The following is a 12,812-nucleotide window of genomic DNA, read 5'->3' as shown; positions in this document are numbered from 1 at the left end:
AGAGAACTACTCCGAAAACGAAATTCAGACAAACGGATGGACGGACGGAAGGACAACGCCAAAACTATATCCCCCTCCTGATTCCATCGGCGGGGGATAAAAAGAACAGCCATATACATGTTTTATTTACTGTTAATAACTTTTGTCTGTTTCATTGAAGGCAAAAAAAGACATACGTAAACAAGATGCTGTCAGCATGCTCAAACAAAAGTAATTCGAGTTTATACTTATCACTGTGGTGTATTTTTAACTATTATTGTAAAGTTTTTTGATATACAGCAATGGGCAATTTAAAAGCATGTCCATTATACAAGAAATGTCAGGATATGATACAATAACACAACACTATCATCAACAAAGATGAGATACAGCTGTATTTCAACTTGTGAAAACTTTTCTAATCCACAAATTTGCATTTAAAAAGAAAAGAGATACATTCATTTAAATTCAATACATGTAATTAAATAGTTTTATTAATTTTATCCTCAAAACATCACATTTTAACAATACTTACTGGTTTGTGCAAACTTTTCTAATGCCACAATGGAATGTAAAACAATAACTGATGGATGAGTCATGGTCTGAAATACAAAAGCAAAAAAAATTTACCATACCTGAATTCATATTGTTATAAATGACAAGTATAACATACTGTCAAGTTTTCATACATTGTGTTAATCTTTTCCACTTTAATTTTTGAACTTTTCCAGTGTAGTTTTTGCACCAACTCTTTTTAAATTTTTTTACTAAAATGCTATTTTTCTGGCAATACTGGCAATAAAAGTGAACTCCTTTTGCCACCAGCACTGAGCCAGATCAGCCTCCAAATATTTAGCTGGCTACTCATGTTTTGTATTTTATGCTAAAAACTTTTAAGGAGAGAAAAGGAAGAAAATGAATAGTTAATGTTCCTTAGCAATGGTTTGCAAAAATTAACATATATAATTATATTGGTAATTTTTTCCACTCAAGGGAGGTAATTCTTCATACATTTATGTATTTATGTATACTTACCAAATTACTAATAAGATATTCTAAAACTTCTGGTGATAATAAGGTGATACTGTTTGGACCTAAAATAGATAAAAGGGAGACAATTCAATACAAACATAATCATAAATTTCTAAAATATTATATGCAATTTTCCCTACAACTACTTTAATGTTTTGCATAAAATTAGAAAAAGCAAGAGATTTTAAGACATACATGTATACTATTACTGTCCTTTAAACATTTATTTTTTTCTCTTGAAATAAATATAATATATTTCATATTAAAGTTGGCTGCCCTAAAAATTAAAATCATTATTAATATCATTAATATCTTACTCATTCATAATATTGTTCTACTAATAAATAAGTTCATAACGCATGAAAACAGTTAGAAGGAATATAAACACTAATTGTGTATGTCACAGGAATGTTTCTGCATATTAATTATCCTTCAAGTTTAATGAACAAGTAAGCTATGGCTGTAGAGATGAACAAAATAAAATTATCTTCCTATAAAGTGAAAATGGTATACAAACAGTGAAAAACTGTGACGCCAACACTGACGCCTTGGTGAGTACAAAAGCTCTCCTAATTCTACTAATAGTCAAGCTAAAATTAACAATGAATACCTGCTAATTTTTCAGCTAAGCAACCTAGCAGTACACAAAGATTTCTCTGACAACAGCATTCTTTGTACGCAGCAGCTGGACCATTCTTTGACAAACAGAGATTCTTCCTCAACTCAATAATCGCCTCCTGAATGAAAAGATGACAGAACATTACTGATAAACTTTGCTTTCAAAATAAGAAGAAACACGTTTAACAATCAATTTTTTTAATACCTAGCTGAAACAACTGTGCATATGTTAAAGGGACTTATCATTATCAATTGGCCTTCAGTTGTTTTTGATGAAAATGAACAAATAATTTATAAAAATGTAAAAGTTCCTTGTTATATATTGAGACTTGGTGGTGAAGTATATAAATCAAGATTACATGTATGTCACAAATTGTTTACGTACTTTTTTTGTTGAATTTCAAAATACATCTCTTGTGTTCTGACAAAAATAAAAACAGAAAGATTTGCCTTATATTAAATATCCCTTTTTATCATGCACATAAGACAGTCAATCTTAAACAGTTTTCATACCCTAGTTGGTAAAGGACACTCATCTAAGAGGAGAGTTATCACAGCAGGACCTAAAGGATCTTTCATTGGTATGGCTTGTATCAAAGATTTGGCGACATCAAGCCAACCTGTCTCTGTCTCAGCGATCTTGTGAAGCTGTATCATAGCCTGTGGTGGCTCTGTCTCACTAAAATAAAATAAAACACATTCATGATTATAATCTATGACAAGCTATTCCATCTTCTAATTACTCATTTAGATTTCACCAATTTTGACTTCTCTACCTCGAAAGAACTAATAATGGTCTAAAATACCTAACAAACTTCTGTTTTTTTACAAGATAAGAAAAATGACAAAAATTAAATATCTATGTAAGAAAATTACATTACACTAAAAAGGAATTCTCTTGTTTATTACATTTGATTATTTACATGTGAAAGTTCAAGTTTGATGTCGTTGATGACTCCACTTACTTGTCAATTAATGTTCTAATTACAGACAGTGTTTCCAGGACGAGTGAGCGTACAGTTTTCTTTGAAACTGTCCTTGACATCAAAACTTGACTGCCATGGTAACCAGATGATGTTGAACTCTCAGCATCTGAATGTGCAGAGCTTGGATGGAAAACACCTAACCGAGTATCATTCTGAGGCCTACTGTGATTTCTCCCTTGAGTAGGAGTATCTCCATGAGCAGTTGTCTTTTCCTTACAAACACAGCTACCCATTTTATGAACAAATGTTTTTACATTGCTAACACACCGACAAAATGATGCATTATAAAATAAGTTTTTTAAATAGAGAGTAACTATCCAGCTACTAACTATCATATGTTACATATCCAATATCAACCAGCACTAGATTATCTGTATTAATCCATTTGAAGTCAAGCAACCTGGAATGAGAAAAAAATATTGGTCAATCATTTAATTTGATGGTTTTAAAGATAGCTTAACAATCAGTAATTTATAGTGTTCTGGTGTTCCTAGATTTAGAATCATTATATCAATAACTTGCTTGAGTTAAAACTCTTTTAGAACTACTTGTTTAAATTTCTGGTGTTCATGGAAACTGGAAATATGTTGTAAAAAAAATCCTTAGATATTTTCCTAACAGCAGTCACTAGATATATTGTGCTCAGGACTCTTAGTTTGCAGTACTTAATGCTTTGAAACATGAAGGAAAATAAACAATTAATTATATAAACAAGACTTAGTATGTTCTACTAATGTTTCAAAGGAAAAGAAACATTTAATTAACAAAACATTTTTTTTTTACTAAACGACACAAGGAAACATCAACATATTCTAGCAAAAGCACATTTAATGGGCCAGACATAGACCATTGGAAACATTAGGCCTACATCATCTTGCGATAAATGTTTTTTTACATGTTTGGTTGAAGTTACGAAATGTTCCATTAATCTATTCCAGACCTACAATTTTTAACGCAATGTCAGGACACTTTGCAGAAATGAGTAAAATGTGTTTCCGTTTTACTACCCATTTAAACTATTTGCATGAAAACTTTCATTGTTTAAGTGTTTAACTAAAAATGTATAACTAAAATGAAATTTTGACCAATTTAAGCAATGCAATTACAATGAAGTATTAGACTATACAAATTGAAAAATATCATGCAGGTTCGAAAATATTTGTGAGATTATCCATGTGTATGTAAACAGAATTTGAGCATAAAAGGCTACAGAGTCTTTAGAAATCTTGACAATATAGGAATTGTGATTGACATTTTCCATGTTGTCAGTTGACACCAAGTTGGCACGTCATTCCATTACATCCTAAAATTAAAACTACTGTACAATTTACTTAGCTTAAGGTCTTCAGCGTACCCGTTTATATACTATGACATGACGTGAACGCTGAAGATAACTCCATAGGGAAAGTCAAACAATAATCGTGCCAGGAATCTGACACGCTCGTATTTATTCATCGAACATGCCATGAAGTAAAGTGAAGCATACCTTGATAAAACTATATATAATCTGTTGATAAGCCAAGGATGGACAAATAAAATTCTTATTAAGAACATAAACTACCCAATAGTTTCCGACAGGTAAAATTTTCGGCACTTGGCCGCCATTTTGCCAAAATGTTTGATCACGTGATTACGAGATTGACCTTTACGAACCCATGTGCCTCCAATATTTTTATTAATTACTTTTTTTAAAGATATTGAAAAAGGTGATTTTCTGACTTTTATATTCAATACAATCGTATTTAAGTTCTAAAAAATTAATGAAAATAAATAAAAACATTATCTTGAATAAAAGTATCGAAATCATGAATGTCAACAAAATGTTCTAAATATAGTACACGACTCTATTCAAATCTGTTCCCGCGAATGACGTCATACGAGATCTCGCGTGGCACCTGAATGTCATGGCCAACTGTAGTCGGCGTAAGTTGATATTTTACAGTGAAATAGGCAATTTTAATGACGGTATTAATATTTTGATACTTTAATTGGTATAGAATCATATTAAAATGTTTTTTTTTATTGTAAAATGCACAAGAATTGATTGGGTTAAGTGTATTTGCAAGTGAAAAACAAGAATAAATCAACTTATGTTATTCTGGTTAGGTTTTGCAACGGGTCTTATCCAAAACTTTAATGCCGCATCAGATAAAAAACATTGATGTTAAAAAGCGGCTTATAAAGTTTTGGAAGCCAGAACTACAATTTACTGAGCAAAAATATGTGAAAAACTACCAGATTTGTATACTCCCCAATCAGCCATTTGACTGCTAATAACTTGGTCCTGCAGATACAAAGTACTCCAAAATCAAAACACATCCTAGATTTATTTTTTAACCAGGAAGGATAAAAATAGATTTATAAATTTGCCTATTTCAAGGTTTATTAAGGAAATTTAAAACAATTCTTACCCAAAGACATATATATTTTCATTACACAACAAATTAAATTGTATTTTACATACTAAAGATGTAATATATTAATTGTTCTCTCCTTACATCAATGAATATTAAAATTTTGACAGATTGACTTCAATGTAGGCTGCCATGTTGGATATTCGGTGCATCTTGGGTAATAATTTTTTACTCATTATGCTAATATTAAATAAATTTCAAATAAATTTAACATTAAAATCATTTGTTCATGGCTATAATGCAGAGAAAATTCTTAAATGATTTTTTCTTTTTAATAAACCAGCATTATTTTAAAACGGGCACCTGTTATCTTGGAAACGGAAGCGTCGTCGCCATTTGCAATCTCGAGGAACAAACATGGAGGAAGAACTCGATCAAAACAAGCAACATGGCATTATTGTTATGACAGAGACAGATAACTTTAAATTAAAAGGAAGACCATGTGAACTGTCGGCATTTTCATTTGTACCAACAGAAAGACACGATCCACCACAGAGAACAGTGTATAATTCGCGAAAACCAGTGAGTTTCAAAGAAATGAGTGGTTGTTTACATTAGAAACCTGAAAAATCTGATGATATTTCTTTAAGTTATTGTGTAAATTGTCTGAAAAGCAAAATCCAGCCGAAGATATATTCTATTTTCGTCAAATAAAATAAAAGGAATAACTGATAATTCATGTTAATTTTCAATTCCAGGATTTTTTTTGCAGAATATCCATGACACAGTGAGTGTCAGACACTTGTAAGGTTACACACTGACACTACTTTTGAGGCCTTATAAATACTCACTTTTTTCAAGAAATGACAAAGATGTCAAATACGATACATGTTGAAATTCCGTTTCCACATGAAAAAAGATAATCATAAGGCATCATTTATTAAATAAATTCAGTATATTAAATATTGCAGACTATAAGAAAGTGAGCAGCTAAGGAATCTGCAGAATAAGCTTGGCTGTATGTTTGCGATATTGTTTTGCATTTTAAGTATGGATACAAACTATACACAGGGCCGGCAAAATCTGATTTTGACTTACTTATCTAGCCATGAAATCCTGAGGGTCATTTTGACTAAGTTTTACTGACTACAAGGCCAAATCCCAATGGTTTTAACAAAATTTGACCCTCCAGATAAAATCCTGAGGGTCAAATCAGGCCTTTTGGAAATATGAAGGGTCAGAGAGTCATTTCAAGGGTCTAACGGACACCCTGCTTATCCATTTTTATCATCATGTGAATCATTTTTAACTTGTCTGTATTATATTTTCATAGTTAATTCTTGAAAATTTTCATTTGTTGGTACAGGCTGTGGGACAATCTGGGCAATACTGACTATTGATTTTGCCGGCCCTGATAAGCAGTCTGTGTCCATACTCAAAAAATAGCTGTCCGTGTATTTCTAGCAATAAAATGTTGATCAGTTGTCAGGCAAAACTATAAATTACTAAATATACTCTCACATACACTTTCTAGACTACATGTATATTCCATTAATTTTAAACCCCTCATGTATGTAGACATGACTCAAGATAAATCACTTCAGAGACAGCTAAGAGATACAAGGTAATCCAGGAACCAGTCCCACGCTTTATTGAATAGACCACTTGGTTCTTTTACATGCCCAGTGTATAGCACTGATACCTGGACTTCTAACCAGTACACCTCTAGTTAGGTGGGAAACACTGAAAGTGTCTGAAAAATCCCAAGGGTGTTACCCAGGATCAAATCCTGAACCTCAGGATTTACAGTAATGGTCTAACTAACTGAGCTATCACGCAACAGCTACATGCTGCTAGTGATGAAATATAATAGCATCAGGTTTTGACTCAACTTCTCTCCTTTAATTCTTTTGTTTTGCACAAACACCTCGTCTGATTAGCCAGCTCTGGAATGAGTTATTTTTGTTAATTTGGAAATATTTTCCCGAGATTTTATCATATTCATAATCAGTGAGTTGATGTTCCCTGTTTATTGATGATATATTACTTATGTTTATTAATTTATGACACTTACAGGTGATGATAAACAAAGAGGTAAAACTAACAAATATATAATTATGCTAGGAGCTGTGCTTCACATAAAATTGTAGGCATGTAAAGTCATTTGTATATTAATGTTTTAAATTACATATATAATCTAAAATTCATGACAACTGTTCTGCCATTTTTGCAAGAATAAAAACTTCCAAAATAATTTTTTTTAAATACTGAAAATGATAAAATCAAAAGTGATAATTAATCGTTCATTGCAGAAAATTTGACCAGCAAGAACCAAATACTTTATTGCTATATATTTTATAAAAAGCTTACATAAAGGGACATTATATGTATCAAGGTATTTTATCAATTGACTTTACAAGCTACTTTTGTCATTCAATGTTCATATGTTACATAGTAAATCAGGAATAAAACTAGTTATGTTTAGAATAGTGTAATGTCCTAATATAATGCTAGATTTTGTTTAATCATTTTAACATAATATAAATTATCAAAGGTTGACTGCAAAACTGCAGTAACTTGTATGCAATAAAGAAGGAGTTACAACAGTTTTGCGCTCAACCCTCAAATTATGCTATGATATACAATGTATATCACTAGTAGGTATAGAAAGTTTATTTGAAATAATATGCACCAGATATTATAAAAGAAAAATGTAACTCAGAATTAACTTTTATTTGCATATACCGTTAATTACCTTTGTCTCACAAAAAAAGTATAGTTATAATTTTAAATCTTGTAAGTCTGAAAATGAATCTTAATGATCATATTGAATTATAAAATATGTACATAAACAACATAACTGCTTTATTTTCTGTGAATTTGTTTGTGTTTTTTTGGCATTCCTATGTTCTTTTACATGTTTAATGTTGGAATTTTTAGAGTTATGAATTAATTTAATAATTAAGAGTAAAAAATGTGCACATACCATAGATAAATTACCATATTAAATTTAACATACATATTTTATGTTAATTTGAATATTTTCCTTGCTTAGTAGTTAACAATGGTTATGTTTAATGCAGCTTTTTTTTTATGCCACCGCAGCATCTGCGATGCGGTGGCATATAGCGATTCACCTGTGTGTGTGTGTGTTTGTTTGTTTGTGTGTTATATAGATTATATAGTGAACTTAAAAAATCTTCTTGTGAAAAACTACTAGTCCAATTTCAACCAAACTTGGCAGGATTGATCCTTGGGTGAAGGGCTTCCAAAGTTGTTCAAAGAATTTTATTCCATGCAGAAATCTGGTTGCCATGGCAACCAAAAGGAACTATAAGAATAAATTTAAAAAATCTTCTTGTAAAGATCCATAAGGCCTAGAGCTTAGATATTTTGCATAAGGCATTGTCTGGTAGACCTCTACCAAGATTGTTCAAATTATAGCCCTTGGGTCAAAATAGGCCCGCCCGGGGGTCATTGATTTTCACTATATGTACATATAGTAAAAACTTAAAATACCTTCTTGTAAAGACCCAAAAGGCCTAGAGCTTAGATATTTTGCATAAAGCATTGTCTGGTAGACCCTTACCAAGATTGTTCAAATTATAGCACTGGGGTTAAAATCGGCCCCGCCCCGGGGGTCATTGATTTTCACTATATGTACATATAGTAAAAACTAATACCTTCTTGTAAAGACCCAAAAGGCCTAGAGCTTAGATATTTTGCATAAGGCATTGTCTGGTGGACCTCTACCCAGATTGTTCAAATTATAGCCCTGAGGACAAAAACAGCCCGGCCCCGGGGGTCATTGGTTTTCCCTATATGTATAAAGTAAAAACTTATAGTAAAAACTTAAAAAAAAATTCTTCTAGCAATTGACAAATGCTAAAAGTTAGATATTTTGCATGAACATTGTGAAGTGAATCTCTAGCAAGATTGTTCAAATTTATAGCCCTGAGGTCAAAATTGCCCCGCCCTGGGGGTCATTGATTTTCAATATATACAAATAGTAAAAATCAAAAAATCTTATTCTCTGAAGGTACAAGGCTTAGAGCTTTAATTTTAAATTTTGTTAAATGATATCATCTATAGGTACTCTACCAAAGTTGTTCAAATTTTGCCTCTAGTGTCAAAATTGCCCTGCCCGGGGGCCATAGGTTTTCCTTTAATGTATATAGTAAAAATGGGAAGAAAGCTACAGCTTAGATATTTGACTAAAAATGTTGTTTGGTGGACCTGTATCAAGATTGTTTTGAATTAAACCCTTGGCCTTGCCCAAGGGGACAGTGACCTACTTTCTTGTCCTTTGATGTACAGCAATGAAATTTTGACCTTGTGCACAGTTTTAGTTGTAAAATTGAGCTTTGATATCAGGTGACCTAGATTTTGATGATGTGACCTACTTTCTTGTCCTTTGATGTACAGCTATGAAACCATGTGCACAGATTAAGATGTAAAGTGAACTTTGATATCAGCTGACCTAGATTTTGACAAAGTGTCTTTCTGTGTTGTCCTTTGATGTAGTCGTGAAATTTAAGCTGTGTGAAATATGACCTTCACCACCGAATTCAATAGACTCGAGTGCATTGGTATATTCCTACTCTGATCTTTTATTGGAATAACAATATATTTAACCACTAATCTGATAATAAGAATTAGATAGGTCAGGGATCTATGCATTATGACAATCTTCAATTGTATAGAAACAAAAAAAAATCTGTTCCTACACTACTATTTAGTGTTGTATTAATGCGGTGGCATAGCATTTTTCTCAAATGCAATCTTGTTTTAAATTGAAAAATCAGTAAATGATTGAATATTGAGTTAACAAAGCTGTTTTTCATCAGCCCTTGTCTGGCTTAACTAGGATCATTCTTGATAACAAATGATAAGATAAATGTATGTATTGTCTTTTTGATAGTTTTGCTTTTAAATAAATGTGTACTTGTCATATATTTTGCATTTGTGTACTTTTGGTAATGGGATAGAAGGATCTTACACCAGCTTCCGGTATTGAGGGCAACTGTTTATAGAGACAAGGCTCTGCTGAGTTTTCTCTAAAAAGAGTTACCTGGGAGCTACATATTCCTGTCTGTATCAGCAGCCAGTAATTTGATCCTTTTTCTTGCATAATTATTCCATATGATATTAATCATATAAATGATGTCATTCTCAGATCGCAATTCATTCATAAAAGGCACATGGAAATAACATCATATAAAGCTTGCAAGCTGTCTTACACATGGGGTGTAAGAAAAGACACTGGAATAAACCGTGGATTTAAATATCTGTCATATGTTGTGGTTGGGATTGGAATTTGTGTCTCGAGGGGACCCGCCAATTTTGGGTTCCCAAGGGAAGGATATTCCTATCCCAACCACAAACCTATATCAGATATATTTTCTTTAATTAAGCATCAAATTAAGATTGAATTATGAACTTTATGGAAGTGCCTTTATTTGGCCTTCTATTTCTTGCAAAAAAATGCATAGCCTTAAAAAATGAATGAAATTATTATAGCGTTAATTATAAATTGGTGTACACAGTGACCTAAATAACATAGGATGATAATAATTTATGAATACAGATTGTGGTGGATATATTTTAATTGTTTGGTTATGTTTTATTTTTCTAGGAGAATCCCAACAGTACATACGACAGGTTATTTAGAAAACAGATTGGTTATAACAATAAATTACACAGAGATGACAGGGAGCATGCTAAATCTAGGGGACTTATTGTCAATGAAGAGGTATGAATTCTTTATTTTAACTCAAATCTAACATATGTAATTCAATGAATCAAATTGTAAATGACTGTGTGTCAAAACCTTCAACCAATGATTGTAAAAAAAATATATCATTCTGTGAAGAAAAGAATAACGGCACAATGGAAGTCTTGCTTAGATAGAAATTGTGAAGATTTTAAGTGAACCAGAAGTTTGCTTTGATTGATGATAAAAACATTTGCGTAACTTTGGTTCTTTAAATTTCTTCTATTTATAAGAAAGAACATATTTAAAAAATAGCAAATCAGTAGCTTTGAGGGTGAAAGTCGTCATTTCAGAAGTCTGGACAAATAGCTGAACTCTCTGAATGCTAGAGGTAATGTTGACATACCGAAACTTCAGTATAGGCAGTCAGTCAGCATGCACTTGTGCAGGATAGGGCCTGTATGGCAAGTGGTTAAAGTCGCTAACTTACATCACTTGCCTCTCCCAGCTGTGTGTTCAAAACACGATTCTATTATGTGAGGTATCTTAGGATAAAGCAAGCTTGTGGAAGGTCAGTGGTTCTACTCAGATGCCCCCTTGTACCTGAATTAATACACCAATGGGCACCTGAGGTCTTCCCTCACAGGATGTCACCTAATGACATTTACAGTAATTGTGTGACTTGAAAATTTAACAATCTTAACAAAGATTCTATTCTATTGCTTTCTGTTGGTACAGTGACATAAATATTTCTTATATATACACAATGGACGGTTACAGATCTAAACCAAGTGCATAAGACAAATAAAAATAAAAAGTCACCCGTGTTTAACATACAAGTTTAACAAAGTAAAAGTATTAATGTGTTGAAAAACTTTTTTCTCATTTCAGGAAAAGATGATACAAAAATAAAAAGTAAAAAAATATCAAGTCTTTTGTACAAGTTTAATAAAGTAAATGTTTAATGTGTTGAAAAACTTTTTTTCTCATTTCAGGAAAAGATTAAGCCTGTACCAACCTTATCCTCATCTATTTATGGACATGACCTTGAAACCGAATTAGATCCACCAGATAGGAAACATGTACGAATAGCTCATGTTAAAGCCGAATTTTACAGACGTAACGGAACTGGGGCTTCATGATTTTGTTTTATTTTAAAATGTTGATTTTTATACATATTATTATCAAATGAACTATTCCGAGTGACTCAGACTTCAGTGAATTTCTTTTTTTTAAAAAAGGTATGAATGACAAGAAAATTTAATTAAACAAAATATTTATATTATCAATCGGTTTTGGTTTTCAGAACTTAAATTTGAATTAAAACTCATTTAAGTTTTTATTTGTATCATCATGAAATGTTATAAAAAAACATGTCATAATATAAATATTTAATTTTAAATTTGGAATACATTATATGTTTACATGGTCTTCCTTCCAATATACATGTACATGTTTTTAACTAATCCCAGGAAGAGCTTTTATTTAATACATATACATGTAGCTTTTAATCACACAATTGTATAAAAATTCAGTCTATTTTTAGACTTAAAATCTACTAAAGTTAACCAGCTTTTATTCACAGTGTCATCTAATCATTTATTTCAGGTCCATAATAAATATGTTCATTGTATTTGAAATATCACGTAACATTTAGACGGCCTTTTTTGCTCTCTTTTTATTGTTTTTTTTGTTATCTGCTTTCATAAGCCTTTGAAGTATTTTGAAAGAAGTAATATAGTAATATCTTGATTATCTTCCTTAAATTCATAATATGAAGAAGTAATTTTTACAGGATTCTTCCAAAATATATGTTATTGTTGCACATAAGTAAAAAATCAGCATTTTCACGTAAGAGACCTAAGATTAAGAAGCTTTTTATGCAATTTTCCAGCATTCACGCTTCAAGTATTGTTTTCTGAGCATTGTACCACAGCCCTTAATATAAATTATGCAAAAGGATAGTTAATTAGCATATTGTTGATGCAAAAGAATAATTTTTATCACAAAAAGCAGAGAAATAGATATTGCACAGTGATTCAGCATTTAAATATTGTTTTTAAAATGTAATTTTTTCATAAATTTAGTTTTTTTCTGTTATTTGATGAAAAAAATTTTAAAACAACTCCC

General features: G+C 31.4%; 2 protein-coding genes across 3 annotated transcripts in view; one reads left to right on the top strand and one right to left on the bottom strand.

Annotated features, from left to right (window-relative positions):
* The window catches only part of LOC132751380 (RING finger and SPRY domain-containing protein 1-like), a 42,621-nt gene extending 37,435 nt beyond the window's left edge, over positions 1 to 5,186 (bottom strand). The window contains exons 1-6 of the mRNA XM_060741545.1: positions 5,027 to 5,186; positions 2,595 to 3,015; positions 2,143 to 2,308; positions 1,622 to 1,748; positions 1,015 to 1,073; positions 515 to 581 (exon numbers count right to left, since the gene is read on the bottom strand). Of these exons, the coding sequence (XP_060597528.1) occupies positions 515 to 581; positions 1,015 to 1,073; positions 1,622 to 1,748; positions 2,143 to 2,308; positions 2,595 to 2,950 (775 nt within the window). The 5' untranslated portion in view covers positions 2,951 to 3,015; positions 5,027 to 5,186. The remainder of the gene's footprint in view (positions 1 to 514; positions 582 to 1,014; positions 1,074 to 1,621; positions 1,749 to 2,142; positions 2,309 to 2,594; positions 3,016 to 5,026) is intronic.
* A 143-nt stretch (positions 5,187 to 5,329) lies between these two features.
* Positions 5,330 to 11,979, top strand: LOC132751362 (cilia- and flagella-associated protein 90-like). Of its 2 annotated transcripts, XM_060741528.1 has the most exons (4): positions 5,330 to 5,551; positions 7,046 to 7,063; positions 10,605 to 10,721; positions 11,678 to 11,979. In XM_060741528.1, exons 1-4 carry the CDS (start codon positions 5,387 to 5,389, stop codon positions 11,822 to 11,824), a joined length of 447 nt encoding a protein of 148 aa, XP_060597511.1. In that variant the 5' UTR covers positions 5,330 to 5,386; the 3' UTR covers positions 11,825 to 11,979. The 2 variants fall into 2 exon arrangements, with proteins under 2 accessions (XP_060597511.1, XP_060597518.1); XM_060741535.1 differs by lacking the exon at positions 7,046 to 7,063 and having other exon boundaries at positions 5,332 to 5,551; positions 11,678 to 11,972.
* The last annotated feature ends 833 nt before the right edge of the window (positions 11,980 to 12,812 follow it).

The sequence above is a fragment of the Ruditapes philippinarum genome, unplaced genomic scaffold (assembly GCF_026571515.1).
Source record: "Ruditapes philippinarum isolate M1 unplaced genomic scaffold, ASM2657151v2 ctg247_1_1_1_1, whole genome shotgun sequence".
Classification (NCBI taxonomy): domain Eukaryota; kingdom Metazoa; phylum Mollusca; class Bivalvia; order Venerida; family Veneridae; genus Ruditapes; species Ruditapes philippinarum.
Note: the sequence above shows the minus strand (reverse complement) of the source record. Positions and strands in the feature narration are given on the sequence as shown.

Coding starts and splice junctions, on each gene's coding strand:
- LOC132751362 (XM_060741528.1), top strand. CDS start 5,387: ATGGAGGAAGAACTCGATCAAAACAAGCAACATGGCATTATTGTTATG. Junction 10,722..11,677: donor GACTTATTGTCAATGAAGAG/GTATGAATTCTT, acceptor TTCTCATTTCAG/GAAAAGATTAAGCCTGTACC.